The 27,980-nt window shown below is 43.3% G+C and overlaps 2 protein-coding genes across 2 annotated transcripts in view; one reads left to right on the forward strand and one right to left on the reverse strand.

The window, feature by feature from the left end:
- Positions 1–10,291: 10,291 nt before the first annotated feature.
- On the reverse strand, positions 10,292–12,281 carry LOC128732663 (UDP-N-acetylhexosamine pyrophosphorylase-like protein 1). Its single transcript, XM_053825955.1, has one exon. It carries the CDS (start codon positions 12,144–12,146, stop codon positions 10,698–10,700), a length of 1,449 nt encoding a protein of 482 aa, XP_053681930.1. The 5' UTR covers positions 12,147–12,281; the 3' UTR covers positions 10,292–10,697.
- Positions 12,282–22,182: 9,901 nt separating this feature from the next.
- Positions 22,183–27,980, forward strand: part of LOC128732793 (endoribonuclease Dcr-1) — a 50,819-nt gene continuing 45,021 nt past the window's right edge. Inside the window, exons 1-2 of the mRNA XM_053826169.1 lie at positions 22,183–22,426; positions 22,478–22,786. Of these exons, the coding sequence (XP_053682144.1) occupies positions 22,367–22,426; positions 22,478–22,786 (369 nt within the window). The 5' untranslated portion in view covers positions 22,183–22,366. The remainder of the gene's footprint in view (positions 22,427–22,477; positions 22,787–27,980) is intronic.

A 27,980-nucleotide genomic window follows, 5' to 3' on the forward strand; every position in this document is an offset into this window, starting at 1 on the left:
GACATTGCTTCTTCTGAGCTATCTTCGGACTATATCTTCTACAGATGCGACAGAAATTCATTAACAAGTACCGCGACACGTGGTGGTGGTGTGTTAATTGCTATAAAAAAGCATCTTGTATCCCGACTAGTTCAGCTTCCTGGCGACACACGTTTGGAACAAGTAGCTGTTTGTATTGATTTGCCGAACCAGTGTATTTATATATGCTGTGTGTATATCAAGCCGAATTCAGACCAAATTATCTATAACGAGCACTGCGCCTGTGTTCAAAAGCTCTCCGACCAAGCCAAGAACACAGACTCTTTAATATTAGTTGGCGATTAAAATCTATCGAACCTTATATGGAATTTTGATGCAGTTTTATTCCGATAAACGTACTATCTGAGCAAGAAGTGACATTAACAGAGTCATTACTCGGAAACGGTTTTCAGCAAATTTTCAATCTTCCTAATCAAAATGCAAGACTTCTTGACCTCGTATTCGTGAATGACGCTGCTACCAGTGAAATAGTTGAACCACCATTACCTATTTTAAAAATTGACGCTCATCACAGACCATTCATTTTAAAACTCGACGTTCGCACTATGATCGAAAGAAATGAACTTGACGAATGGTATTATGATTTTAACCGCTGCGATTTCGATATGGTAAATGAAGCTATTGCGCACGTGCATTGGAGAGAAGTTCTTGAAAATCGTAATGTTGATGATGCCGTTTCCTGTTTTTACGAAATAATAAACGGGCTAATTGAAACGAATGTGCCAGTCAAGAGACGAGCTAATTTGAGAAATTACCATCAGCCATGGTGGACCCCTCAATTAAGTCGCTCCAGAAATCAATTGCGAAAGGCCCGTAAACGCTTTCTTAAGTACAAATCTAATGAGAATAAGCAAGCTCTGAGACATTTGGAACAGCAATATGAAGCTAAACGTAACCTAGCGTTTCGTAACTACGTACACAATATCGAATCACAGGTGAAGACTGACCCATCGTCCTTTTGGAGTTTTCTTAAGAACCGCAGAAAGGGTGGTGAAGTTCCCAACGACGTTACCTACCGGGATGTTAAAGCCCTCTCTGCTGAGGACTCAGCAAATCTCTGTGCCGGTTTTTATAGACGGTTTACACTACTGCTCCTAGATCAACTCATCAAGACGTAACTAGCAACTCGCAAACATTTAACCTCCATCTACCACCTTTGACACTATCGGAGAATGATGTATCGCTTGCTCTCTCTGCAGTAAATTCTTCTAAAGGACCAGGACCTGACAGACTGCCTCCGATGTTCGTCAAACACTGCGCGACAACTCTCGCTCTCCCAATTTCAATTATCTTCAACCGGTCCATTAGCAGCCAGAGCTATCCAACAGCATGGAAGCTTGCATCTATTACTCCTATACATAAAAGTGGACATCGGCACAATGTAGAAAACTACAGAGGCGTTTCAGTTTTGAACTGCTTGTCAAATGTGTTCGAAAAAATAATGCATAACTCGCTTAGTACCGCTACACGAAATATCATCAACGAGTGCCAACATGGTTTTGTAAAAAATCGTTCCACCACCTCGAATCTAATGTCTTTTTCAACTAAAGTACTCAAGAGTATCGAAGATCGTCAACAGGTAGATGCAATTTATTTAGATTTCTCAAAGGCTTTTGACAAGGTGCCTCATAAACTAGCAATTGAAAAAATGAAACGCATGTGTTTACCGGATTGGATTGCCAATTGGATATCGTCATACTTGACCGATCGTAGTGCATTCGTTAAATTACATGGAACCAAATCGTGCTGTTTCAATATCCCTAGTGGAGTGCCTCAAGGCAGTATATTGGGACCATTAATTTTTGTACTGTTTGTAAATGACATTTGTGATTGCTTGGAATCGGAAAAGTTACTGTTCGCAGATGATCTCAAGATATTTCGGACAGTCAAATCGTCGCATGATTTCAATGCTTTGCAGCGGGACGTGACAGCTATTCAAAACTGGTGTGATATTAACGGTATGGCGGTGAATACATCGAAATGCAGGGTCATCTCGTTCTGTCGCTCACGAAATCCGCAGCACTTTACTTACCGACTTGGCGATGATGAGTTGCAACGCACTGACTGTGTTAAAGATCTAGGGGTGACCGTTGACAGCAAAATGAGATTCGAAAAACACATAAGCACAACCATCTCTAAAGCCTACGCCATTTTAGGTTTAATTAAAAGGAATGCATCCGACTTTGAAGACATATATGCCTTGAAAACGCTGCACTGCTCCTTGGTTCGAAGTGTTCTAGAGTACTCAGTTCGGATGGTAAATGGTTGAATAATGCGCTCCAGAACTATCACGAAGTTCCACAGCCTCTTATTTAGCAACTCCTATCTCTACCTCCTCGTGGTACCATCCGGGATACGCTCCTTAGTGGAAATCGGACAACCGGTGGAAACTAGGGTCGTATGCGGACAGAGAAGGGGGCACTCATGCGAAGGCTGAGTGTAAACTCTCCGCCTGCAAATGACGGATCTCGGTAGAAGCATGTTCGATGAACCTGAAAATACCGAGAACCTGAGCAGAGGGTCCAAAGCCCCCAAAGGAGGATGGTTTTAATAGCTATTATCCATGGCTAAAAGTAAAAACATGAATGGATAAACCCCTAATCCAAGGTGTCATGCGACCCGTGCCGAGAGATGAATGGTGGGGGGGGGGGGGGTTCTATAAATACTCAGCCTCAAACGGAGCCTGTGGAGTACCAGAGCGCCCTCCACAGTAATCAGCCCTTACCGCATCATGAGGGGCTCTGATGTGGCGGACTTTTCTTTCCCCTCAACTCGTGGGATTCTTATGGAAGACAAAATCAAAAATACAACAAGTGTGGATACGGTGGAAAACCCGTTCGCTAGAGGAGGCATCCAGCGTTCTCCACCAAGGGTGGAGAAGGATGCAACTAGGAGCGCTAGTGTGGGTGGCAAAGGCAGCGGTATGCCTACCACGCCGGACACAGCGATGAACGGCCCAGCGCTTATCAGGGCGATGGAGAAAAATAGAGACGCTGTACCTAAAGTGGTAGCAGCGTCACAGCAGCTCGAGGTAATAATCGAGTTTACGTCAGGTCGCGGACCTGAAGCAGAGCTTGCTCATGCTTCGGAGAACCTTGAATGCAGCGACCAAAACGCACAACGACCTCGTGGCGCGTGCAGGAGAGGCTAAGAAGGTGACCGTGAAGGCGTCGAAGGCAGTACAAACGGACGCTTGCCCGTTGACGGAGTGTCGTAACGCGGCCCAGGAGGCTACGGAAAGCGCTACCAGCAGCGGTAAGGCATCCGCCAAGCGTCCGAGACAGTCCCCGGGGGATAGCACCCCTGGCGGACCGAAAAAACGCCTGATCGGTAAAAGCCCTCAGGCTAGCGGGTTGGCAGAGCTAACCGATGAACCAGCGGGAAGCTCCAAGACAGGTGGCCCGTGGACCGAGGTTAGGGCCAAGAGAAAAGGCGGAGGAGGCTCCAGTAAAAAAACTGCTCCACCTAAACCGGAAAGAAAGCGAGCGAAGAAGGGCGACGCTCTTATCCTGAAAACCGACGGGTCGAAATACTCGGAGGTTCTGAAGGCCATGAGAGGAGACGCCCTACTCAAGGATCTGGGCGCGGACGTACGGAGCATCCGCCGCTCACGCACGGGCGATATGATCCTCGAGTTAAAGAAGGACGCCACAAAGAAGAGTTCCGCATACAAGCCCATAGCGGAAGGAGTGCTCGGGGACGGAGTGAAGGTACGTGCTCTCACACCAGAAGTGACTCTCCAGCTTAAGAACCTGGACGAGATCACCGAAGTGCGTGAGGTCGTACAAGCTCTCAAAGAGCAAAGTGGAGTGGTGGTGGCAACCGAGGCGGTTCGCCTACGCAAGCGTCCGGCCGGGACCCAGGTAGCCACCATACGACTTCCGCTGATTGACGGAAACAAAGCCCTGAAAGCTGCTAGGCTAAAAGTGGGGTGGTCGGTATGCCCACTGAGCGTGTCCAAGCAGTCGGAAGCTTGCTTCCGGTGTTTCGAGCACGGACATAAAGCCTGGAACTGCAAGGGGCCAGATAGGAGCCAGTTGTGCAGGAGATGTGGCAGTGCTGGCCATAAAGCAAAGGACTGCGCGGAGCCTCCTAAGTGCCTGATCTGTACCGGTAAACGGGACGCAAAGCACGTAACGGGAGGTCCAAGGTGCCCGGCCGGTGTGCCGGCGACTAAGCCACGTTCATAGTGCAAGTGACACAACTCAACCTGAACCACTGCAGCACAGCTCAGCAGCTGTTACACCAAGCAGTTTCTGAGTCAGCAATGGACATTGCCATAGTCTCGGATCCATATCGCGTCCCTGCCGGAAACGGCAACTGGGTCTCGGATAGGTCTGCGACGGCGGCTATATGGACAACAAGCAGGTTCCCGGTTCAGGAGGTTGTGTCAACTGCAGACGAGGGATTTGCGGTTGCCAAAGTGGGTGGAGTGTTCTACTGCAGTTGTTATGCTCCGCCGAGTTGGTCTATCGAGCAGTTTACGCGGATGGTAGACCGAGTATCAGTTGTGCTGACTGGTTTAAGGCCGGTGGTTGTGGCGGGCGACTTTAACGCTTGGGCGGTAGAGTGGGGAAGTCGTCGCACGAACCATAGGGGTCGGATTCTGTTTGAAGCTCTGGCAAAGCTCAACGTAGATCTGGCCAACGTCGGCAACACAAGTACCTTCAGTAGGAACGGTGCGGAGTCTATCATCGACGTGACTTTCGGCAGTCCTGGTCTGATAGGAGACTGGCGGGTAGATAATGGCTACACTCACAGTGACCACCAGGCGGTCCGCTATGGTGTCGGTCAGATAACGAGGCGGCAGGCGGCGAGTAGGGCCAACACTCCAACCACCCGTGGATGGAAGACATCATACTTCGATCCCGAAGTATTTGTGGAAGCGATCCGGAGAGAGTGCGGTGATCGCGGTATGCCCGATCCGAACGCTGATCATTTGGTTGAGGTACTGTCGCGAGCATGTGACGCTACCATGCCTAGGAAAGGTCGTCCTAGGTATGGCAGGTCACCGGCTTACTGGTGGACAGATGAAATTGCGGAACTCCGCGGAGCGTCCTTTCGTGCGAGGAGAATTATGCAAAGAGCTCGTTCGGATGAAAGCAGGGCTGAACGTCGAGTAGCACTTGTTGCTGCACGCGCAGCGCTTAAGAGCGGGATAAAAGCTAGTAAACGAGACTGCTTTGAAAGGTTATGTGCTAGTGCCAATGCGAACCCGTGGGGTGATGCCTACAGAGTCGTAATGGCAAAGACCAACGGTGTGATGGCGCCCGCTGAGCAATCGCCAGAGATGCTGGAGCGGATCATCCAGGGCCTCTTTCCGCGCCACGAGTCAAGGCCCTGGCCCCAGGCCGCTGAGTCGTCCCACGGCCGACGTTCCAGTATCTCAGACCATAGCGTAGGATGGTCGGCCTCCCAGCCGAACATCCAAAGTAACGTGGGCGACGGCGGTTTGGAGGTCGGGGAGGAAGTGACGGTTACGAACGAGGAACTCATTGATATCGCTAAATCCCTAAAGGTGAGCAAGGCACCGGGGCCAGACGGTATCCCGAATATGGCCATTAAAGCGGCTATTTTATAGGCTCCCGAATTATTCGGGGCAGTAATGAATAGATGCCTGGAAGCTGGCCACTTCCCGGACAGATGGAAGCGACAGAACCTGGTCCTATTGCCGAAGCCGGGAAAACCTCCGGGTGTCCCCTCGTCATATAGGCCGATCTGTCTACTCGATTCTGCCGGCAAGGTGCTGGAGAGGGTTATCCTTAACAGACTCGTACAGTACACGGAGGGTACAAACGGTCTGTCAAGGAACCAATTCGGCTTCCGAAAAGGCAAATCTACGGTGGATGCCATCTTGTCTGTCACTAAGACAGCCGAGGTGGCAATCCAGCCCAAGAGGACAGGTATTCGTTATTGCGCAGTTGTCACGCTCGACGTGAGAAATGCGTTTAATAGCGCTAGCTGGGACTCCATAGCCAGCTCGCTTCGGAACGTCCAAGTGCCGGTGTCGCTGTACAGAATTCTGGAAAATTATTTCCAGAATCGTGTGCTATGCTACAACACGGAGGAGGGTCAGAAATGCGTTCCAATCACCTCAGGGGTTCCGCAAGGTTACATACTGGGCCCGGTGTTGTGGAACGTCATGTATGACGAGGTGTTGAAGCTAAAGTTTCCGGTAGGGGTGGCGATTGTCGGCTTTGCGGACGATATCACCTTGGAAGTCTACGGTGAATCTATCAGAGAGGTTGAGTTGACGGCTGCCCACTCTATAAGCATTGTTGAAGATTGGATGCGATCCAGGAAACTGGACCTAGCGCATCATAAAACGGAGGTTATCGTGGTTAACAACCGCAAGTCGGTGCAGCAAGCAAATATCAGTGTCGGGGACTGCACTATTTCGTCAACGCGGTTCTTAAAACTCCTTGGAGTCATGGTCGACGACAAGCTCAAGTTCGGGAGCCACGTCGACTATGCCTGCAAGAAGGCTTCCACAGCTATTTCGGCATTGTCTCGTATGATGTCTAATAGCTCTGCGGTATATGGCAGCAAGCGAAGGCTTTTAGCCAACGTGGTCCAGTCCATACTCAGGTATGGCGGGCCGGTGTGGTCATCGGCGTTAGGTACCAAAAGCCATCTAGCCAAGCTGGAAAGCACCTATCGTCTCATGTGCTTAAGAGTGGCGAGTGCGTACCGCACAGTTTCACATGACGCAATCTGCGTCTTAGCGGGTATGATGCCTATTGGTATCATCATCAGCGAGGACGTAGAGTGCTTCAACCAACGTGGAACTAGAGGCATACGGAGTACCACAAGATCGGCCTCGATGATCACATGGCAGCGGGCATGGTCTGATTCCACAAAAGGCCGGTGGACACATAGACTTATCCCGGAACTATCCGGATGGGTCAACAGGCGTCATGGCGAAGTCAACTTCCACCTGACACAGATTCTGTCAGGGCATGGTTGTTTAAGACAGTATCTGCACAATTTTGGGCATGCGGAGTCCCCCGAGTGTCCCGAATGCGCGGACGTTGAGGAAACTGCAGAACATGCTTTCTTCATATGCCCTCGTTTCGAGGGCGTGAGAAGCAACATGATGGCAGTTAGCGGACAGGACACTACTCCGGATAACTTAGTCCAAAGGATGTGTTCACCCTTTTGCCCCGTTTGCACGGTAGCCGAGGAAACGGCGGAGCATGTGATTTTTCACTGCCCGCGGTTTACGTCCACTCGGCAGGTGATGCTTGCGGTCGTTGGAGAAGACACCAACGCCGACAACATCGTGCAGAGGATGTGCGCTGAGCAGCGTGCATGGGGTGCCGTCGATAGGGCGGCAACCGCGGTGATAACGGAGTTGCAACGGCTAGAACGTTTGCAACGACAGGGCCGACATAGCTTGCTAGGGTCAGTAACGGGCTGATTGGGCAGCCCAGGCCCTAGGTGAAGGGTAGTGGCGGTATGAAATGGCAAGGGTGTTGTGTGGACCCACACACGCAACGGACAAGTCGGAGTGCTTCGGCACGTCCTCCCTCCTGAAGTAAAACCTAACGGTAGTTCCGGGAGGGGTTCAGGAACGGGCAGCAGGAGAGTTTTTAGTAGGTAGGCGCATGTTGGCACCATGTGAATCCTATTCGGCACCGCGAAGGTGCTGTCTATGAAGATTTTCTCCCTGCATAAACAATACAAAAAAAAAGGATGTGTTCTAGCTCGGACGTCTGGGGTGCGGTCAATGCGGCTGCTACCCAGATCGTACTTGAGCTACAAAACCGCTGGAAAGCCGATCAACGGCGAATAAACAGCCTAACTACCATAGTCCAGTAGTTATCTAAGAGCGTGCGTTAAGCACAATAGCCCCTCCCTGAAGTAATACCGATAAGGTGGTTCCAGGGGGGATTGAGGCTGGAGACTCGAGTAGGGTTTTAGTGGGTCTGGATCTTCACGATCTTCACGGGATACCAAACCCCACTCCCTGAGCTGTCTTCTCAGGTGTCTGATAGCAGATTTCCCTACTCGTTAAAAAAAAAAAAAAAAAAAAGAGTACTCAGTTCAAGTCTGGGCACCATACGCCACTGAGCATTGTCGTCGGATTGAGAGTGTTCAACGTTCTTTCGTAAGGTTCTCACTTCGACGTCTTCCATGGCTGGATTCAGTACTCCTACCTGAATACGAAAATCGATGTCAATTGATCAATCTAAGCACTTTAGCTACACGACGAAGACTGTTGCAAAGGCTATTTATTCGCGATCTTCTGATGGGAACAATTGTCAGTAGTTCATTACTGGAGCAAGTCAACTTTCACGCACCTCAACGTCGACTACGAAATCCCTCACTGCTATGGACACCCACGCATCGTACTACATACGGCCAAAACAATCCGCTAAACTTTTGTTGCAGACTTTTTAATGAAGTGTGACATTTATTTGGCTTTAATTTAAGTAGAATTAATTTTAAAAATAATATTACAAACATTAACTGAATCTAGTCTGAACAACATTAAGCTGAAGACAGTACGCAAATAAATAAAAATGTCCTTAGGAGCCGGTTTGTCCTGGATATACTCCAATTGGGAATCGTGTATACGCGAAACTGGTAACGATTTGCACTTTCTGTCCATTTTCTTCCTTTTCTCTCGAACTAGTTCTTTTCTTTTTCACGTTTCTTCGTTGTCACCAGCCGCCACTTGTATTTCCGGAACTTCTACAGCAAATGTCTGCACACACTCCACGAGCTCATGCTCCTCCAGGAGTATCAGCATGCGGAACTTCCATGCTGCAAAATTCGTGCCGTCGAAAAGCGGTAGAAAGACACGATCAACGTTTTCTTCCTCCATAGCAATCACCACTTTAATCTAATCAATAAATGCGCTACGCGTTTACTGGGCCGAGAACCTAAAATGGTTTTTCGATATGTCGCGAAACTCGGAAAGCAAAAACAGACACGTTTTCAGACAGAACAGACAGAAAATCTACTAGCGGTTCCAGGCTTGGCATACACTTTGCGCTTTGATTTTGCTCTTTTGATTACTGCTCCTCACCCAAGCAAAATTTGAAAAAGTGGTGTATGGGGCATTTGTAGAGCTAGTAATTATCTATAATATTGCTGAAGAAAGTGAAGTTTTATCTTTAGTATTTACGGCGCTGTAGGGCAGCAATGCCCTTGGTAGCAAAAAGAGCGCTCTTTTTGCTACCAAGGGGGTAGCAGCCTTATAGCGCCATAAATACAAAATGCACAGTAATGCTTACTTTAGCAATATTGTAGATAAAAGCAAATTCTACAAACGCCCCATACATCACTTTTTCAAATTTTGCTTGGCTGAGGAGCAGTAATCAAAAGAGCAAAATCAAAGCGCAAAGTGTATGCCAAGCCTGGAACCGCTAGTAGATTTTCTGTCTGTTCTGTCTGAAAACGTGTTTGTTTTTCCTTTCCGAGTTTCGCGACATATCGAAAAACCATTTTAGGTTCTCGGCCCAGTAAACGCGTAGCGCATTTATTGATTAGATTAAAGTGGTGATCGCTATGGAGGAAGAAAAAATCAAAGCGCAAAGTGTATGCCAAGCCTGGCGGTTACATCTTCATGCAACAAGGGGGTGCCGTATCCTGGTGCTGTAAGCGACAAGCAACCGTAGCTTTGTCAAGTTGTGAGGTGGAGTACATGGCGCTTTCCGCTACCGTTCAGGAAGCTGCTTGGTGGCGCGGACTGATTGCAGATTTTGGCCCAAATCAATCTATAGAGCTACGTTGCGATAATCAGAGTACTATTGCTATTGCTAAAAACGGTGGATATACCCCGCGAACAAAACATATCGACATTCGTCATCATTATATACGAGATGCCGTTGATCAGGGGATCGTTGAGCTAAATTACATTAGCACCGATAAGCAAATTGCAGATGGACTAACCAAGGCTTTGGAGCGAATTAAGGTGGAGCGCAACCAAACTGCGATGGATTTGAGCAAACGCAAACACTGCGATAACCTTTCAAAACTCCATGACACTAGTAGATATTCTCTGAGAATTCCAGAATAAATAAAAATCCCTGAGGACCACTGGTTTCCAGGTAGTAGACACCCTGTACTACAATGTTTACGACGACGAAATGAATGACGTTGAAGCAATCTCTGTTTTACTCTAATGAGTTAGCATCGTATGTCGTGATGTTGTTTGAAATTAGTTCGAAAATTCGAAAAAATAGGTATATTAATTACATGTTGTAATCTTGCACTGTAAATAATAGAAACAACAAATCGAGTTTTTAGATATTTTTATTCATAGTCATAAATATAATACATAGTTAAAAAATATGAAAAATCTTTATTTCGTTTCACGATACAGATCTTTTAGATGTTACAAGTGACGCGACGATATTCAAGGCTGACGGGAAATGAGCTGCGCTACGCGCTTTGTTACGACATTCTTTAAAACCAGTCAAGCCACATGGTATTCAACTTTCGATTTAGTCTGGTGTCTATTTCATTATTGCATAGTAACAGAAAAGATAGGCAGTATTATTCTCTCCTAAGGCTCTATATGTCAACTAATTTCACTGGACATTTTATCTAAATGTTTTAACTCATCATTAATTCGATGGAATAGATTGTTTTAAAAATATATTGCGATCAATGTCTTTTTTCAGAAGCTGATCTGTTGAGACCCTGCTTTAGTCATTTATATCATTTTCCTTGTCTGATATTAAGTGGACTGGACTAACGAATTTTTTATCGCGTGCAATTTCTTGGAGACCTTCTCCTGCATAGGACAACAAAGGCGAAATTTCACACTCCAAACCTTCCACGATACCGCCCGCAGCTTGCAAATACTTTTTATGCAACCTATAAATGTCAGTTCGCGCTGTAGATGCACAATCTTTTCCTGCACTATCCATATTTTTCAATGCGCTGAATTCTTCATCTCGAGATACTTCAAACGTAACGAAATTCTCTGCAAACTCAAATACATCGAATACAAATTTCTCTATCTTTATACCATTTGGAATGTCAGGACAGCACCGAGAACCAGTATGATCTATAAAAGGAATCTTCTTCTTTGCTACATGCAACTTTAACTTTCGCTCAAAACTAGAACCAATTTTTCTAAGAAATGTAGAAGTAAAAAAATGGTTGCAAATATTACCTGCACTGAAAACTAATCTGCCGTCGGGTTTCCTAAGCTCGGCAGTTTTTTGTGTAATTTCGCTATACTCAACAACCTGATATTTACCATCCACTTGGCAAACTACGCCAACAGCTTCATTAGAATGAGATTTTTCCACCACTTTAGCTGCGCAATCTGCTTTTTGTGTTACACAGTAACCAATGAAGACGGGATCGGCAACCTTTATCAGTATATTATCAACGCTATGAGCATGTAAATAGAGTACCCCACGTCGCTCCATATCATCAAGGATGCCACTATCACGCAATGCGCGGTAGAGCCCTCCATTGCCGTCAGGTGCTTTTGCTATGCGATGTTTTTCATCAAGCAGGATTTTGCCATTGAAATCATAACAAGGAAGACTGCCCTGTTCAAACATTAAAATGTTGTTTGCTTGCAATCCAAAATAGTTGTTTTGCTCAAAGTATTTTTTAGTTGGTTCCATGGTGTGCTCGCTCGTCATAATATACCATATTATATGGCCATTTTTGTTGGAAGATTCGCGTGCTAGGTTTTGAAGTTTTAAAATCCTTTCAGCTTGAATTCGAAACAATGATTTATTCGAAGGCAATCCTACATTGTACATTCCTTTCGGATGTGCAAATCCCAATCGTGTACCCTGACCACCCGCCATCAGTAGCACACCGACTGTTCCACAAGCTATTTGTCTAAGCCCTTCTTGATTATAAAATTCGAGCTGTTTTTTATCTTCTTCGATAACAGATAAAAAATTGTCATCAGGAATCGGTTTCATTTTATCGTCTAGTTTGGCACTCCCATCTTCTAGTGACGACGTTGCACGTTCGAAAAACTCGTTCACTTCATCCAAGTTAAGTTCTTCAATATCTTTCATAAGAAGGCACCTTTCTTTTTCATTGAGTTCGTTCCAGTATTGCAAAAGATGCTGTTGGCCGAATTTTGTAAGGTTTTCTTTGAGGGAACAATGCTTATTCATACTGACGATATTTGTGTGCTTTTAGGAAAATAATATATGCCGTATTTTTATCGGTATACTTATAATTTTCCGCTATAATCGCACTTCCGACCAACAGTAAACCGTAGTTACAGACTGAAGACTGACACTGAGACTGATGTAGCTCTATAGCTAATTATTTATTTAGATTCCCCAAGAAAACTTATACGTTAACTTTTGTGTACGTTGCACCCAATGAAAATAATATTAAGGTGAGAAAACAAGACACATTTCTTTGACGTCTTTGATGACATTCCGACCAAGGTTAGTCAAGAGAGGTTTTCTGGTTAAAATTTGTTTATCACCTCTGCTGGGCTACCCTCGACTATTGCCCGTTTCTTTGGTAACAAAACGCGCTGCTCACTTTTTTGACAGCTTGAAATCGCCGCAGAAAGAATCTGCTTGGCTTTATGTAAGTTATAAGTATATATTATATTTGTCTTGCACGTAAGCTATTGATTTACTTGACAAAATAAACGATATTTGCCCCCGCGACGATTCTGGCGACGGTTTCGCCCGCGACGGTTATAATTCATCGCGTACGAAAGGGTGGGAAATTGATAATATCATCGAAATTTTCAAAATGGAAACTGTTGAATATTGCGAATAAAGCTGGAATCACACGGACCATCAGCGAACATCATCGGCAACGTATTGTAACGGAACGTCAGTGATGGTCGCTTGCATTTTTAATGTGCGCATTCACACGCGTCCGGAACGTCCCAGTAAACCATTTGGTTTGTATATCTCGATTGCAATTGAGGTATACGAAATCATATCTGAACGAAAAAGTTATATTTCACGCCATATAAGAACATATATGTACCAAAGTGGAGGCGATATACGTGCGAAAATTTTGACAACTATTTGTAATTCTATTTTGCGTAGTTTTTATAACACGCAACTAAATACTCCTGAATATATGATTAAGATATAATCAAATATTGCAATTATCTATACTGCTTTATAATTCACAGTCATGAATTGTATATGAAGACACGCACGACTGCAAAACAACTTATTGTTCACTTCGATTTGACATACTCTAATCATTATACAATTCCAATGTGAAATTGACATGAAAACGATTTAATGTAAACTTTCTATTACGATTTTGTGTTATCTGGGCAAGTGATGTTGCTTGCCGACCGATTCCCTTTTGGCCCTTCATACAGGAGCTGGCAAACGTGACCAATCGTTATGTTTGTACGATTCCCCTTGTTAAGATATGCCCATTGCTATGAACAGTTGTTCTGCTAAGATAGGTAGTAGTTCCCATACATACATGCATACATACATACAACATGAAAACGCATCATCTAAGTTTTGGGCGCTTGAAGAAAAGAAACTTTGCGACAAATTACGCCATTGGGGAATTCTTTTCGGATAAATTTTTAGTATACTTGCGACTACTTGCTGGTGATAACATGTCGGGTAGTAGTAATCGGTGTGCCACTGAAATGAGCCTGGAATAATACGATGGGCTAGACATTAGGACTACTGCCAAAGGCTTGTTCCAGTTAAACGTTGGTAAACGGCCGGATAATGCGGAATATAGACCCCATAGTGGTCGTTAGCCTCTTATCTAGCAACTCCGATCCCGACCTCCTCGTGGTACCAGCCGGAATACGAGCAACCTTAGCGGAGATCGGGTAACCAACCCCGGTGGAAACTAAGGTCGTATACTAACCGGGAAGGAGGTAGTGTGTCTCGGCACTATAAGATGGCAGCCCCATCACGAGACTCGGTAGTGTTGCCCCAGTACGGCTACACACCTAAACAACACAAACTAACAACATTCAAGCATATTCGGAGCGGAATATTCGGCATCGACCTAGGCGACGGAATAAGGACGACGAATGGAGACTCGGGACTTGGAACTGCAGATCGCTAAATTTCGCAGGTTGCGAGCGGGTGCTGATTGAACAGCTGGAACCCCGCAAACTCGGCATCGTAGCTCTGCAGGAAATCTGTCGCAAAGGAGAGAAGGTATGGAAGATACGTGGCGGAAAGGCCCAGTTTTACCAGAGCGGTGGCGCTACCAACGAACTGGGAACGGGCTTTGTAGTGCTGGGCGGAATGCAGGATCGCGTGATAGATTGGAAGGCGATCAACGAGAGAATGTGTGTATTGAGGATAAAGGGTCGTTTCTTCAATTATAGCATCATTAACGTGCACTGCCCGCACGAAGGTAGACCCGACGATGAGAAAGAAGCGTTCTACGCGAGGCTGGAGGCAACGTACGACAGCTGCTCGTCACGGGACATCAAGATCGTCATCGGGGATATGAACGCCCAGGTCGGTAGGGAAGAAATGTATAGACCGGTGGTAGGACCCCATAGCCTGCACACCGACACAAACGATAACGGCCAACGATGTATAAACTTCGCAGCTTCCCGAGGCCTGGTGATCCAAAGCACCTTTTTCCCGCGCAAGGATATCCACAAAGCCACCTGGAGATCACCTGACCAACGTACAATGAACCAAATTGACCACGTTCTCATAGAGGGCCGGTTCTTCTCTAACATCACGAACGTACGCTCCCGTCGGGGTGCGGATATCGATTCGGACCATTACCTAGTAGCAGTACATGTGCGCTCAAAGCTGTCCACCGTATACCGGACACGTCAAAGCCGCCCTCCTCGGCTGAACATCAGGCAGCTAGATAACCCACAAGCTGCCGAGAACTACGCACGAGTACTGAATGAGGCACTGCCTTCTTCCGAGGAGTTAGGTGCTTCAAACCTCGAAGACGGTTGGGGCAGAATACGCTCGGCCATCGGGGAGGCCGCTACCGCGGCACTAGGTATTGAGCCTCGGAGTACACAAAATGATTGGTTTGATGGGGAATGCCAACAAGTGGTGGAGGAGAAAAAAAATGCTTGGAAAAATTATCTAAGTATTGCCACTAGAGAGAACCTGGCCAAGTACCGACGAGCTAGGAACAAGTTGACCACGATCCTGAGGAGAAAAAAGCGCCAAAAGGAGGACAGGGATCGTGAAGAATTGGAGCAACTATTCCGAGCTAATGACACGCGCAAGTTTTATGAGAAGGTAAACCAAACTCGGAAGGGCTACACACCGAAACCTGACATGTGTAGGGACGAGGGAGGGAATCTAATTACAAACGAGCGCGAGGTGGTCGACAGGTGGAAGCAGTTCTTCGAAGAACACCTCAATGGCGAAGTCGCAGAAGGAGGCGGAACGGAAATTAACCTAGGAGTGCCCATGGAAGATAGTGATGTCCTAGCACCTGATCTCCAAGAAGTCAAACGAGAAATCAGGTTGCTGAAGACCAATAAAGCCGCTGGGAAGGACCGCCTACCGGCAGAGCTTTATAAACATGGCGGAGAAACGCTAGCAAAGGCTCTACACTGGGTTATTTCGAGGATTTGGGAGGAGGAAAAGCTACCGGAGGAATGGATGGAAGGAGTGGTTTGTCCCATCTACAAAAAGGGGGATCGGCTAGACTGCTGCAACTATCGCGGTATTACGCTGATAAATGCCGCCTACAAGGTACTCTCCCAGATCCTGTTACGCCGGCTGTCACCGATAGCACAAGGTTTCGTAGGGAATTATCAGGCGGGTTTCATGGGGGCTCGCGCAACTACGGACCAAATTTTTACTATCCGACAGATCTTGCAGAAATGTCGGGAGTACAACGTGCCCACGCATCACATCTTTATTGATTTCAAAGCAGCATACGATACAGTCGATCGAGACAAGCTATGGCAGATAATGCACGAATACGGTTTTCCGGACAAACTGACGCGACTGATCAGAGCTACATTGGATCGAGTGATGTGTTTTGTACGCATCTCTGGGACACTCTCGAGTCCCTTCGAGACGCGACGAGGGTTGAGACAAGGTGACGGTCTATCCTGCATGCTGTTCAACATCGCTCTTGAGGGGGTGATCCGACGAGCGGGCATCGAAACGAGAGGCACGATTTTTACCAAGAGTAGCCAACTTCTAGGCTTTGCAGATGACTTCGATATCATTGCCAAGAACTTTGCGACGGCGGAGGCAATCTACGCCAGACTGAAAGCGGAGTCTAGGAGAATTGGGCTAAAAATAAATGCGTCGAAGACCAAATACATGAAAGGAAGAGGCTCAAAGGAAACAAATGTGCGCCTCCCACGGACGGTAACCGTTGACGGCGACGAACTAGAAGTGGTAGAAGAGTTCGTGTATTTGGGATCGCTGGTGACCGCGGACAACAACACTAGTAAGGAAATCCAGCGGCGCATCCAAGCGGGAAATCGGGCCTACTTTGCCCTTCGTAAAACGCTACGATCAGGAAGCATACGCCGCCGCACGAAGCTAACAATGTACAAAACCATTATTAGACCGGTAGTTCTTTATGGACTTGAAGCCGTGACGCTGCTTACGGAGGACATACGCGCCCTTGCCGTGTTTGAGCGGAAAGTGCTGCGGACGATATTTGGCGGAGTACAAACTGAAAGCGGAGAGTGGCGGAGGCGTATGAATCACGAGCTACAGGCACTGCTTGGGGAGACTCCCATCGTACATCTAGCGAAAGTTAGCAGGCTACGGTGGGCCGGACACGTCGTAAGGATGCCGGACGACTGTGCGACGAAAATAGTCCTCTTCAACAACCCCACCGGCACCAGGAACAGGGGGGCCCAACGTGCACGATGGCTCGACCAGGTCGAGAGCGATTTGCGACTTCTGAGACGACTAGGAAATTGGCGACGAGTGGCCCAAGACCGAGTTGAATGGAGACGAGTGCTTGAAACAGCACGAGCCACCCCGGCTCTATGCTGCTGAAGAAGAAGAAGACATACAACATGAAAACGCATCATCTAAGTTTTGGGCGCTTGAAGAAAAGAAACTTTGCGACAAATTACGCCATTGGGGAATTCTTTTCGGATAAATTTTTAGTATACTTGCGACTACTTGCTGGTGATAACATGTCGGGTAGTAGTAATCGGTGTGCCACTGAAATGAGCCTGGAATAATACGATGGGCTAGACATTAGGACTACTGCCAAAGGCTTGTTCCAGTTAAGTCAATGGGTGTCGCTATATGACAACTGATATTCCCTGATTAATAACTTGATTGACAACTTCGATATGGCATTATTAAATACTGGGGAAGCGACGCGTATACCTAGCCCTCCAGCACGTGCAAGTGTATTGAATATATCTCTTTGCTCGACATCATTAGCATTAGTGGTAGTGATCATCTGCAAATCCTTATATAAACTACTGATGGTTATTCACCCATGAATTCAATTAAGCTTGCATATTACCTCACACGCACTATCGATTGGAAACGCTATGCGGCCGTAATCTCACAAAACATCGAATCACGCGAAGAACTTCTTCTGGAGGTTGAATACAATTTTATCACTGGCTTGATCCTCGACGCCGCGACACAAGCTCAGAAGAAACCGATACCTGGGAAAACGCTCAATCGACGGTAATCTACCTGGCAGTCTGGTGGCACAAAGAGTGCTCAGAACTGTACGCATCCTTGTCGTAAGAAGACTTTCGAAAATACGGTTCGATAGATCTGCTCTGGAAGTACGAGGTACTTGAGAAACAGATGAAGAGCTTGATGAAACTGAAAAAACGATAATATTGGCGCCGGCTTGCGAACGGATTATTGAGAGACTGCGATGAGCACCCGTTGGAACACCGCTAGTCGCATTCGAAATCGTAACAATACGAACGAAGGTGCGAAGTATTCTGACCGATGGATTGTTGATTTCGTCAAGAATCCGGTCCTACCGATTCAATGGCTTCCGTTTTATGTTAACTGCTTCGGACCTACCATTGGACATGTCTTTACTAAAGCTCGTTGCCGTAATTTGGGATCCGCCGCCAATAATTTTTTGAAGATCTCCAAAGAAGATTGGCACCAAATCCATTGTATCGCCAAGTTCTAAGTTCTAACAAAAATAACAGTAATTTCCGTTGCTATTGCCCATAGCTTTGTGTTGGCAAGGGAATGTTGTTGTTTCATATGGTTACCAAAAATGTTTGTTTCGCGTTGCTATAATGACCTGTTGATGAACTAAATAGTGAGATTAATGAGTACTAGTGAAGGGACCATGAGTGACTTTCTCACGTCCCTTCTGGTACCTGGAAAAATCGTTCGCGTGTTGTCTGTATACAGCAAAGTTTCGTTAATTGGTGGTTCGTTAATTGGGCGTTCGCTAATTGGGCTATGTGACAACTTGAATGTCAAAATTGTATGGAATTTTTGAGTTTAGAATTTTCTAACAACTGTCAGTCGGCCCAATTAGCGAATCAGCTGGAGTGCAGTCGTGGCCCAATTAACGAATTCAGGCTGTAGTTTGTGATGTTATAGTTACTATATATATACAGCCTGAATTCGTTCATTGGGCCACGACTGCACTCCAGCTGATTCGCTAATTGGGCCGACTGACAGTTGTTAGAAAATTCTAAACTCGAAAATTCCATACAATTTTGACATTCAAGTTGTCACATAGCCCAATTAGCGAACGCCCAATTAACGAACCGCCCAATTAACGAACCACCAATTAACGAAACTTTGCTGTAGTTCGGCGGATAGAAAACCAGGCGAATTGGCATGCCTGATTTTTGAAATTAAATTTGAAATTTTGGAAAAATGTGCAGGTTTTTACGGAAAATAATCGCTAGCGGGTGTTGAAAATGACTAGTTCTATGAAACTAAAGTTTGTTTATTAACATTACTGCCACAATTCGAATTTTGAAAAACGTTTGGCTCCGCTTTTGACGTTTAGTTGGGTCCCGATTTTTGTATCCGCCGAACTATATATATAGTAACTGATGTTCACTGACGGTCAGTGTGATTCCAGCTTTATGCGACCTTTTGAAAACTAAATCCAGAAATATCTGTATTTATCACCCCATCGACATCTCTATATCGAGCGGCAGCAAGGGGTTTCCAACAGCAATGATTACTACGCACCTTTGAAAAAAGTTACTTTTGATTACTTTACTGATTACCGCTGATTACCAGTAATCAATCTCTTGTGATTACTAAAAATTAATCATGATTACCAATGATTACTTAAGAATATCATTGATTACTATACTGATTACCTTTGATTACCTAATTAATTCATAAATGATTACAAAAGTAATCACTGGTTACTATGCGCTGATACGCCTTGCTGGAAACCCCTTGAGCTGCAGTAAACGTCAGCGACAGCATGTCCTGGGGCTCAAAATTTGACAGCGGGCCCAAATCAGACTGCTGGCAGTTGAGTGAAACGCAGTGCTGACATGCTATCCCATTTTCGCACATACGAGATGTTGGCGGCGAAAACATGGTTGCCTGCCAATGGGTTGGTATTTATGGCAGCTTGGCTCTCTGGTAGTAATCATAGCTTTTGGAAACCCCTTGAGTCCATGCATGTAAACAAACAACCCGCCATTGTCAAAAAAGCGAGGTTAGCTCATCCCGTGAATCGTCTTTAGTGCCGGCAGATATCAGGAACATCGTCTATCCATTGTGATTTGGTAAACAATCAAGTTTAGGTACATTCAGGTAAACTTTTGTATTTTTTTAATACGATACGAGCAATCGAAATAACTGAAATACCTTCGTGTAAACTGCAAAGAACACTTTACGCTTGAAGCAGGCATCTTAAACCTTTAGATTTTAAAATTAGTTTTTATGTTCAAACTGTTCATGAAAAGTATTCTGTGTGTCTTTTTTGTCTATCAGAACATAATGCATACATTTTCGTGAAAAGAATAATTATTGTTATTTAAGGCATGGAAGGTGCCTGTGAAATCTAAAAGTTGAATGACAACTGTTTCACCATTGTTCAAAGTTTAACAGTTTTCTTATCTCGATTGTAATGCGCTGGATATTGCAGCTTTTAAGTACCGACAGGCCATGAGGATTCCGACAAAGATATGGCTTACTACTGGACGGACAATATTCATACCACAACACTTACGCCCCGTGATTATCAGGTGGAACTGCTTGCTTCTGCTAAAGAGAAAAATTTAATACTTTGTCTAGCCCACAACTCTTCCAAAGAGTTCATAGCATTGAAACTCATTCACGAGCTAGGACACCAGTTAAGGCGGACAAATAGTGATCGAAAACGAACTATTTATATTGCTGATAATGATTCGGTTTACAATTTGATACGTAATCTGACGGATCTAAAAGTGGTCTACGTAGATGCACAAGATGGAGATCTGGATTGGGAACAAGTGCTGAAAGATAGTCAAATTATAATAACGAATGCCCGTCAGTGTTTGGATGCAATTATTTGTGGATATTTGGACTTGGAAGAAGTAAATTTGCTTGTGTTTGACGAGTGTCACAAGATTTATGGGGACGAGGAAATTTTGGAACTGATTAATGAATATTACACCAACTGCAAATTGAAACCAAAAATTTTAGGATTAGCTGGTCCTCTGCATAATGCGGGCTGTATTCCTGACAGGCTTAGCGCGGAATTAGAGCAATTAGAAAAATGTCTCATGTCGAAAGCGGAAACGGCTAGTGATATTGTAACCGTATTAAGGTGAGCTTACAATAACATGAGTAGATTTCTAGAGTAGTTTTGTTTTGCTTAATTATCGCTTTCCTCGCCGACTTTCCTGTTTACAATTTTTCCCTACAATGTGTTCTTACAGCATCGTTCTTTTTTTTCTAGATATTGCACAAAACCTAAAGAAATTATTCTTCAATGTGCACCTGCTCAGGAAACTGAGCTTACTATATATCTTAAGGAAGCGGCTCTAACTATGATTTGTTTTATGGAAGACCACCGCTACGCCCCGGATGAGATTTACGCGGATTTCGCGGATGAGCTTAAAAATATTCCAGATCCTAAAATAGAGCCGTTAAGAATTCTCTATGAATTTCTACAAGTCTTGGAAGAAATGGGCCCGTGGTGTGCTGATAGAGCAGCTTTGATACTAAGTGGCCAACTTGAAAAACTAAAAGTCAAAACACCATATGAGCGCCATTATATGTTGTTTTGCGTTCTATCTTCTTTTTTCGCGCAAATGAGAGCATACTGCTATTTAATGTTTAAACAGTATAAAACAGAAAAAGAAAAAATCGAAATATTCTCTACTCCGAAAGTTCACCGAATTTTGGAAATATTTCGTTTCTTTAGGCCCCAATCCCAGCGAGATAAAAATAGTACAAGCACTCCCGACATCAAAGTAGAAAACCGTTGCGCTGATGAGAGTTGTAAATCAGAACTAGAGGAGATACAATCCGTAGATGTTCAAAATTTGAGAGAACTTGTTAACAAAACAACTAAAACAATTAAAAACATCTCGGAGAGAATAGAGAATTTAAAAATATCAGTAAAACAATTCATAGATCAGGTACAACTGGTCGAGCAGGGTTCTATGCATGGACAAGGAAACCCCTCAAAATCTCCAAGTAAACACGGAATGCGTCAGTTTCGTGGTCAGCGGAAAAAGTTAGGTTATGTGAACCGATCCAATAGGTCAAATATTCACAATCAAACCGACCCTGACGCTTTGTGTGCATTGGTATTTTGTCATTCAGAGTTGACTGCCCGTATTCTATACACCTTGTTTTATGAAAGCGTTCGGTCAGACCCACAGCTCAACTACATCAATGTGCAATATACAATAGACAAAAGCGCAGATCCTATTACTGAGCCTAAGGAAGCTGATCTCGAACACCGAAAACAAGAGGAAGTTTTGAAGCGCTTTCGGATGCACCAGTGCAATCTTCTAATAGGAACATCGATGTTAGAGGAAGGAATTGATTTACCGAAATGTAACGTCGTTGTTCGTTGGAATGAACCGATTAGCTATCGATCGTATGTGCATTGTAAAGGGAGAGCTAGGGCAGTATCTGCTTACCATATAATGTTTGTTACACCGCGAGCAAACCAACCAATCATAGCTAACCAGTTCGATTTAAGTTTGCGGACTCATCGTTATATATGTGCGAATACTAGTTTTATCAATAGTGATGATGATGATGATGATGATAATGATAACGACAATGATAATGATGATGATTATGATTATGATAATGATGACGATAATGATCATGATAATGATAACGATAATGATAATGATAAAGATAATGATAATACTAACGATAATGCTAGTTATACGGAAAACACAACTATTGAATGCCGTGAAAACTACTTAAGATCGACAGAAAGTGAACTGCTCAATCAATCTGTGAATAATAGTTATCAATTAATGGAAAACTGTACAAACGAAATGATAGAAAAAGTTGCTATTTACATGGAGATAGAAAAGGTATTTAAAATGATTAAAACAAAACCGTTGTCTATAATTTCTCTTTCCTAGCTATTACTGCAGAAGTGCGAAAATGCTGAACCATTAGAAGTTCATCAACAGTACGCGGATGGTTTTAATCACTGCCTTGAATTATACAGACCTCTAAAAGCAGGTGGATTTGATCGTGCTAGCGGCGCTGCAGTTGGTTTATCTAATGCGATACAAATGATCAACAAGTATTGTGCGAAACTACCTAGTGATACTTTCACTAAATTGACGCCACTTTGGCGAAAAGCGAAAACTGTGCGCAACGGTAATGAACTCTATCAGTACACCATTCGGATGCCTATCAATTCCCCTCTCAAAGAAGACATTCTGGTAAGTCCAAACATTATATATTTTTATTAGAGTCCTATTATATGGTTTGTTATTGAGATGCATTCTTAAAGAAAGAAAGAAATGAATATTTGTTATTCGTCTTTGCCAAAACTATTCGTTTCACTGCAAGTAAAATAGGACACTGCACTGAGCAATGCATCACATTTCGCAATTAAAAAAATGGTATCTCAAAAAGAGAAAATTACTAGACGACCTGGCACGCTGCTACGCCTTTTAAAAAGGATGGCCTGGATATGGTCTATAAAACCGAAATCCGAAAAAATTTTAACCCTATAACGGGCAATATCGTAAAAACGATGCTTTTAAGCAAATGACTATTTTATCATGAAAGTACAGTCAAAAGAATCTAGAGTGTAGTGTTGATTTTCATGAAGAAATATTTATCTGGAGGACCGCCAGGTATGAAATATTCCAATTTCTCTTTTTCATCTCTCATGCCTAACGCTCTACCCAAATATTTTTCAGTTCAAATATATCGCAAAATTGAAATAAATCATGTAAATTAGGCTTATACAAATTTGAAAAAAAGTTTATGTCGCCCCCCCTTCAAAAATTTTCGAAATGTGAAGGGGCAAAAAAAAGTGTTTTATTATTATGTTGCATTCTTTAGTGATAAGCAGATTTTTTACAGTTCAACAAGTTTACATCTTTAAATTATCCAATATGTGCAAAGTTAAAGCAGTTATCTTGATCAACTTTCTTTCGCCAACTAAGCTTTGTGGTTCCTGCTGCAAGTCACAGGCGACTATTTTGCTTGACCCTTAAGTTCCCGACGACAACAATTGAGGTGCTTGCAATCAGACTTTTGACTCCATTTGCTTTAAATTTCGTTCCATTTTAATTCAACTCTTAACCGAATTAGTTAGAGGCAAAAATCAATCAAACAATATATGAGTGAAATTTGGTACCACTTTTGACGGAGATATTCCGAATTACAGTGGGATTATTTTCTCCGGTCATAGGTATAGATAAGATAAAAATAGAAATATGACAAATTAGATACTCCGGAATATCAGATATCGGTCCTTTCAGGGCTCCAAATTGGTAGTTTTATTCCGTAGTGTGAGATACATGTATGTGAGGTGCATGCAGGACTCTATATATAGTCACTCTACTTCCCCCTTAACGACGAAAGTGTTGGCAACGCTGTCATGTGAAACTGTCATAGTGCGCGATTATCATTGGCAACATTGCTCGCGTATCGGCCTCTTTTTCCAGCAGACTCTTGGACAGGTAAGACGTACTTTGTTCACACAGCGCTTCTCCACGTCGAGTGATTTCTACGGTGCGATTTATAATGGCGTCAGGCATGAAACTTGTTATGCCATTGAGTATTCACACGTAGTGTCCAAGTACATACCCAAATTTTGGATGTTGGGAATGTAAAACTCAAAAATACAGTTTTTACCATGCATTAGATGCATGCAGAAAGCACGTCACTGAACTGTTCGAAACTCGAAATTTTCGAAACGGTTTGCATATACAAAGGTAAACACGTTATTGTTAGAGAACAAGCATCAGCTGAGAAATGACCTGATATTCATGACTAAAAGGTTGACGAAGAAACAAGCGGTTTCAAACATGAATAGTAATACGTAAGTTCAAAACAAAATTCAAATGAAGTTATATGTTTGTGGCTCCCTAAGGTGATCCTGTGGCACTCCACTATTATCAAACTGGTTTATCTCTACCAGGATGCTTACTTTATGTGCTTTGGCTGAAAAATTTCAAAGTTTGGTTACGTTTGAACTGAAATTTAAGTACTGTACAAAATTTTTGTATTAAATTTTCAATAATATGGATAAACAAACGCTGGTTTCTTCTTTTTTGTTTATTTATTGAAGGATTATGTTATTTTTGTTCTTGCCCCCCTTCAACAACACATATTTTGAGACCAGGACATAAACCTTTTTCCAAAATTGTATAAGCTTTACTCATAGAAAAATTTTGAGGTCGAAGATTTTTTTCGTGATATCCTCTTTCTTCAAAAGTAAAGAAGGGAATATTCGCATCATAATTTTTTCGGAGTTTTTCTGAATTCTTGTTTTCGAAAGATGATAATTTTTGAACGCATGGGCAGAATGTTGTGATATTAATATTAAAATATCAGAAAATCTGTTCTGAACATATTTTTCGTATTGTTACTTCAAGACAAATTTCGTATGTGGCTCTGGAGCTCCAAACGCAAAAGCCATCTACAGACGATCTTACCCGTTAAAGGGTTAAATTTCAATACCTGTTATCGGATTCGGTCGGGTTCGGGTTTGATAATAAACTACAAGTTATACAGCCCTAAGGGTTGTACGAAAGGGTGGCGTATAGGCCTATGTTAACATTATATTGTAATATTTTGATAACATGTTTTACTCGATGAAGTATCCCTTTATGTCAGATTATTAGAGCAAGGACTAATACAGATTGCATTTCTGGCATGGGTGTGTTCATAAGTATCTATCGCCTTCAGCTTGGCTCATTAAAACAGTGAGCAGATGCGCTACGGAAACCGTTCGTGAGGTTCAGATCTTCGTTCGTTTCTTGTTGGTGATTGAATTAGCCATAATTCTGTCCCGGAAGGCACATAATTATCATGACATTCGGGCTCCTAGTAAATGTTTCAAGATAAATGTGAATATCATCCATCAGCCTTGGTGGCCTTCAGCATCAAGTAATAATTGAAGATAAAATTGCATTTTCTTTCAGCAGAAAATATCTCTTCGATGTATCAGCAACAGCAAAAATTGTTTTAGGGAATTTTACAGTATTATAGTTTAGTAGTTTGAAGGAAACGTCAGGGATGATTCGATCATTTTGACTCAATTTTAATTCATTTGACAGTACCGTCTCAGCCGAGCAAAATTTGACGTCTCAGCCGAGCAAAAGTGACATATGGGACCATTGTAGCACTAGTTCTTATCCACAATTTTGCTGAATGAAGTTTTGCTGTATCTTTTGTATTTACGGTCCTACAATGTAACAATACCTCTATAGTAACTAAGTGAACGTTCATTTAGTCACTATTGAGTTACTAGCATTGTAGCGTTGTAACTACAAAAGATACAGCAAAACTTGATTTAGCAAAATTGTATATAACTAATTCTACAAATGTCTTATATATCACTTTACCAAATTTTACCCGGCTGAGACGGTACTGTCAATTGAATCAAAATTGAGTCAAAGTGATCGAATCATCCCTGCGGAACGCCACAAAAGTAGCATATATTTAGCATTTTAGGTACGATTAACCAAACATTTTTACAAGAAAGTTAATTTGCAAATATAAATACGAATTGCAGATTACGAAAAATTTTATTTAACCTTCATTTGATTTGTTGGTGGCCCTTAAAAGGGCAATTGGTTACAAATAATATCAAAGCCAAAGCAAGTTCAGAGCGCAAATACCGGATGTCTCCCTTTTGGCATGAATGGCAACAAGAGGGGTGGTGGATGCCAAACTACATACATTGTCCATGTCATACCCATTGGTTTTGGTACTTTTGGTTCTGGTACCTACTTACTGATTGATTTACCCTAAAACAACTTAAACTAATCAGAAATCGTTTAAACATAGCCTATTAGCTATAATTGAACTATTACTTTCGGCAGGCTTCATTCTCGGTTTTTTGCTCAGTATATGCTCAATTGACTACAGCGCTTTAACTAAACAGAATTCGAAAAAGTAGTGTAAAGGGCGATTGTAGAGCTTATTATTATCTACACTATTGTTGAAGAAAGTATAGTTCTATCTTTTGTATTTACGGCGCTATGCGATTGCTACCCCGTTGGTAACCAAATGAGCGCTCTTTTTGCTACCAATGGTGTAGCAGCTCCATAGCGCCGTAAATACAAAAGATAGCCAATTCTCTTGAAATAGTAAAGAGTGGCAATGTCCGGTGAGGAGTGCCGTGATTGTGCGCAGTTCACTACGCGTTAAGGTAAGTAGTTTTTCAACTACTGCAGCAGGGTCTGGGTAGATAAACTGTTTAGCTTGTTTGCAGCCTTACGCTTGATACCAACTGGATGCTATTTCTAGCTTTTCCCAGGTCAGTAATTCGCCTTTGATAGCGGATATGGAGGTGCCCAGAAATGGATCGGGGCCAATGAACTACTGAGCAGATCCTTGTCTCGCTAGGCTGTCAGCAAGCTCATTACCCTCGATTCCGCAGTGTCCAGGTACCCAGAATAATGAAACTGTTTTCTCCGGAGTATTTTATTTTCTCGATCTAATCTTTTAAATAACATAAATAGTTTATGAAGTACTTTAAAATTCAGGAACATTAGTAGAGCCAGAAATCACAGCAACTGAAATAATTGATAGGTCCCAAATTTATGCATGCACAAATATCTGTATTTGTGGCAGCCCTGTTGCCAGGCGTTGAACTTTGTTTAGCTTGGCCTGCGTAGTCATCTCATTAGTGACCACCATACAAGAGCGGCATAAATTAGCCTAGCTCGTGCAATAGTAGTGTATGACCAAAGGGCTAGTTGAGGTTGCAGTCCCCAGGTTTTGCCAAACAGTAAACAGCATACCCAGATGGCTGAAGTTGCTTTCTTGGTAGCATAGTCTAGGTGAGCAGTCCCGTTCAATTTATGATCCATGATAATACCCAGATGTTTAATCCTCTGGTGCCCACGGCCGCCTTTTGGCGGCCTTCGCTAGATATTCAATATCTTTCCACGACAGTACTTGTTTTCCATTTTTCTTTTTCCTATTACTTGGCAACACTTTGACCTATTCTGGTTTTTGATTTCATAAGCTTCCGATGTGCACGAGAAAAGTTATAGAACTTTAAACTTGCAAGAAACAGGAAAACAGCAAAATTAAATATTTTGTGTTTCTATTTACGATACAACTTCAATAAAGTTGAATTAATGGAAAAAAATATTTGAAAAAATTATTAATAGAGAGTTTGTTAATCTTTCAAATGTACATAAGTTTTGCCTTTATTTATTGGTGAATACTTAAATAGTTCATTTTTCTCAGGAACTATGGAACGTATTGAAACAAACTTTTTTTTGTTTTCTTGTTAAATATTAAGAAATGTATTTTATAGATCTTGAGATTTACTCACCTGCCCAAGACCGCCTTTTGGCGACCACTCTTTATTTGAGTAAATAAGTCATATTTTTCAAAATTGGGGGCTTTTATCAGCTAATCACAAAAGGAAAATCAAAA

Source organism: Sabethes cyaneus, chromosome 1 (genome assembly GCF_943734655.1).
Source record: "Sabethes cyaneus chromosome 1, idSabCyanKW18_F2, whole genome shotgun sequence".
NCBI lineage: Eukaryota > Metazoa > Arthropoda > Insecta > Diptera > Culicidae > Sabethes > Sabethes cyaneus.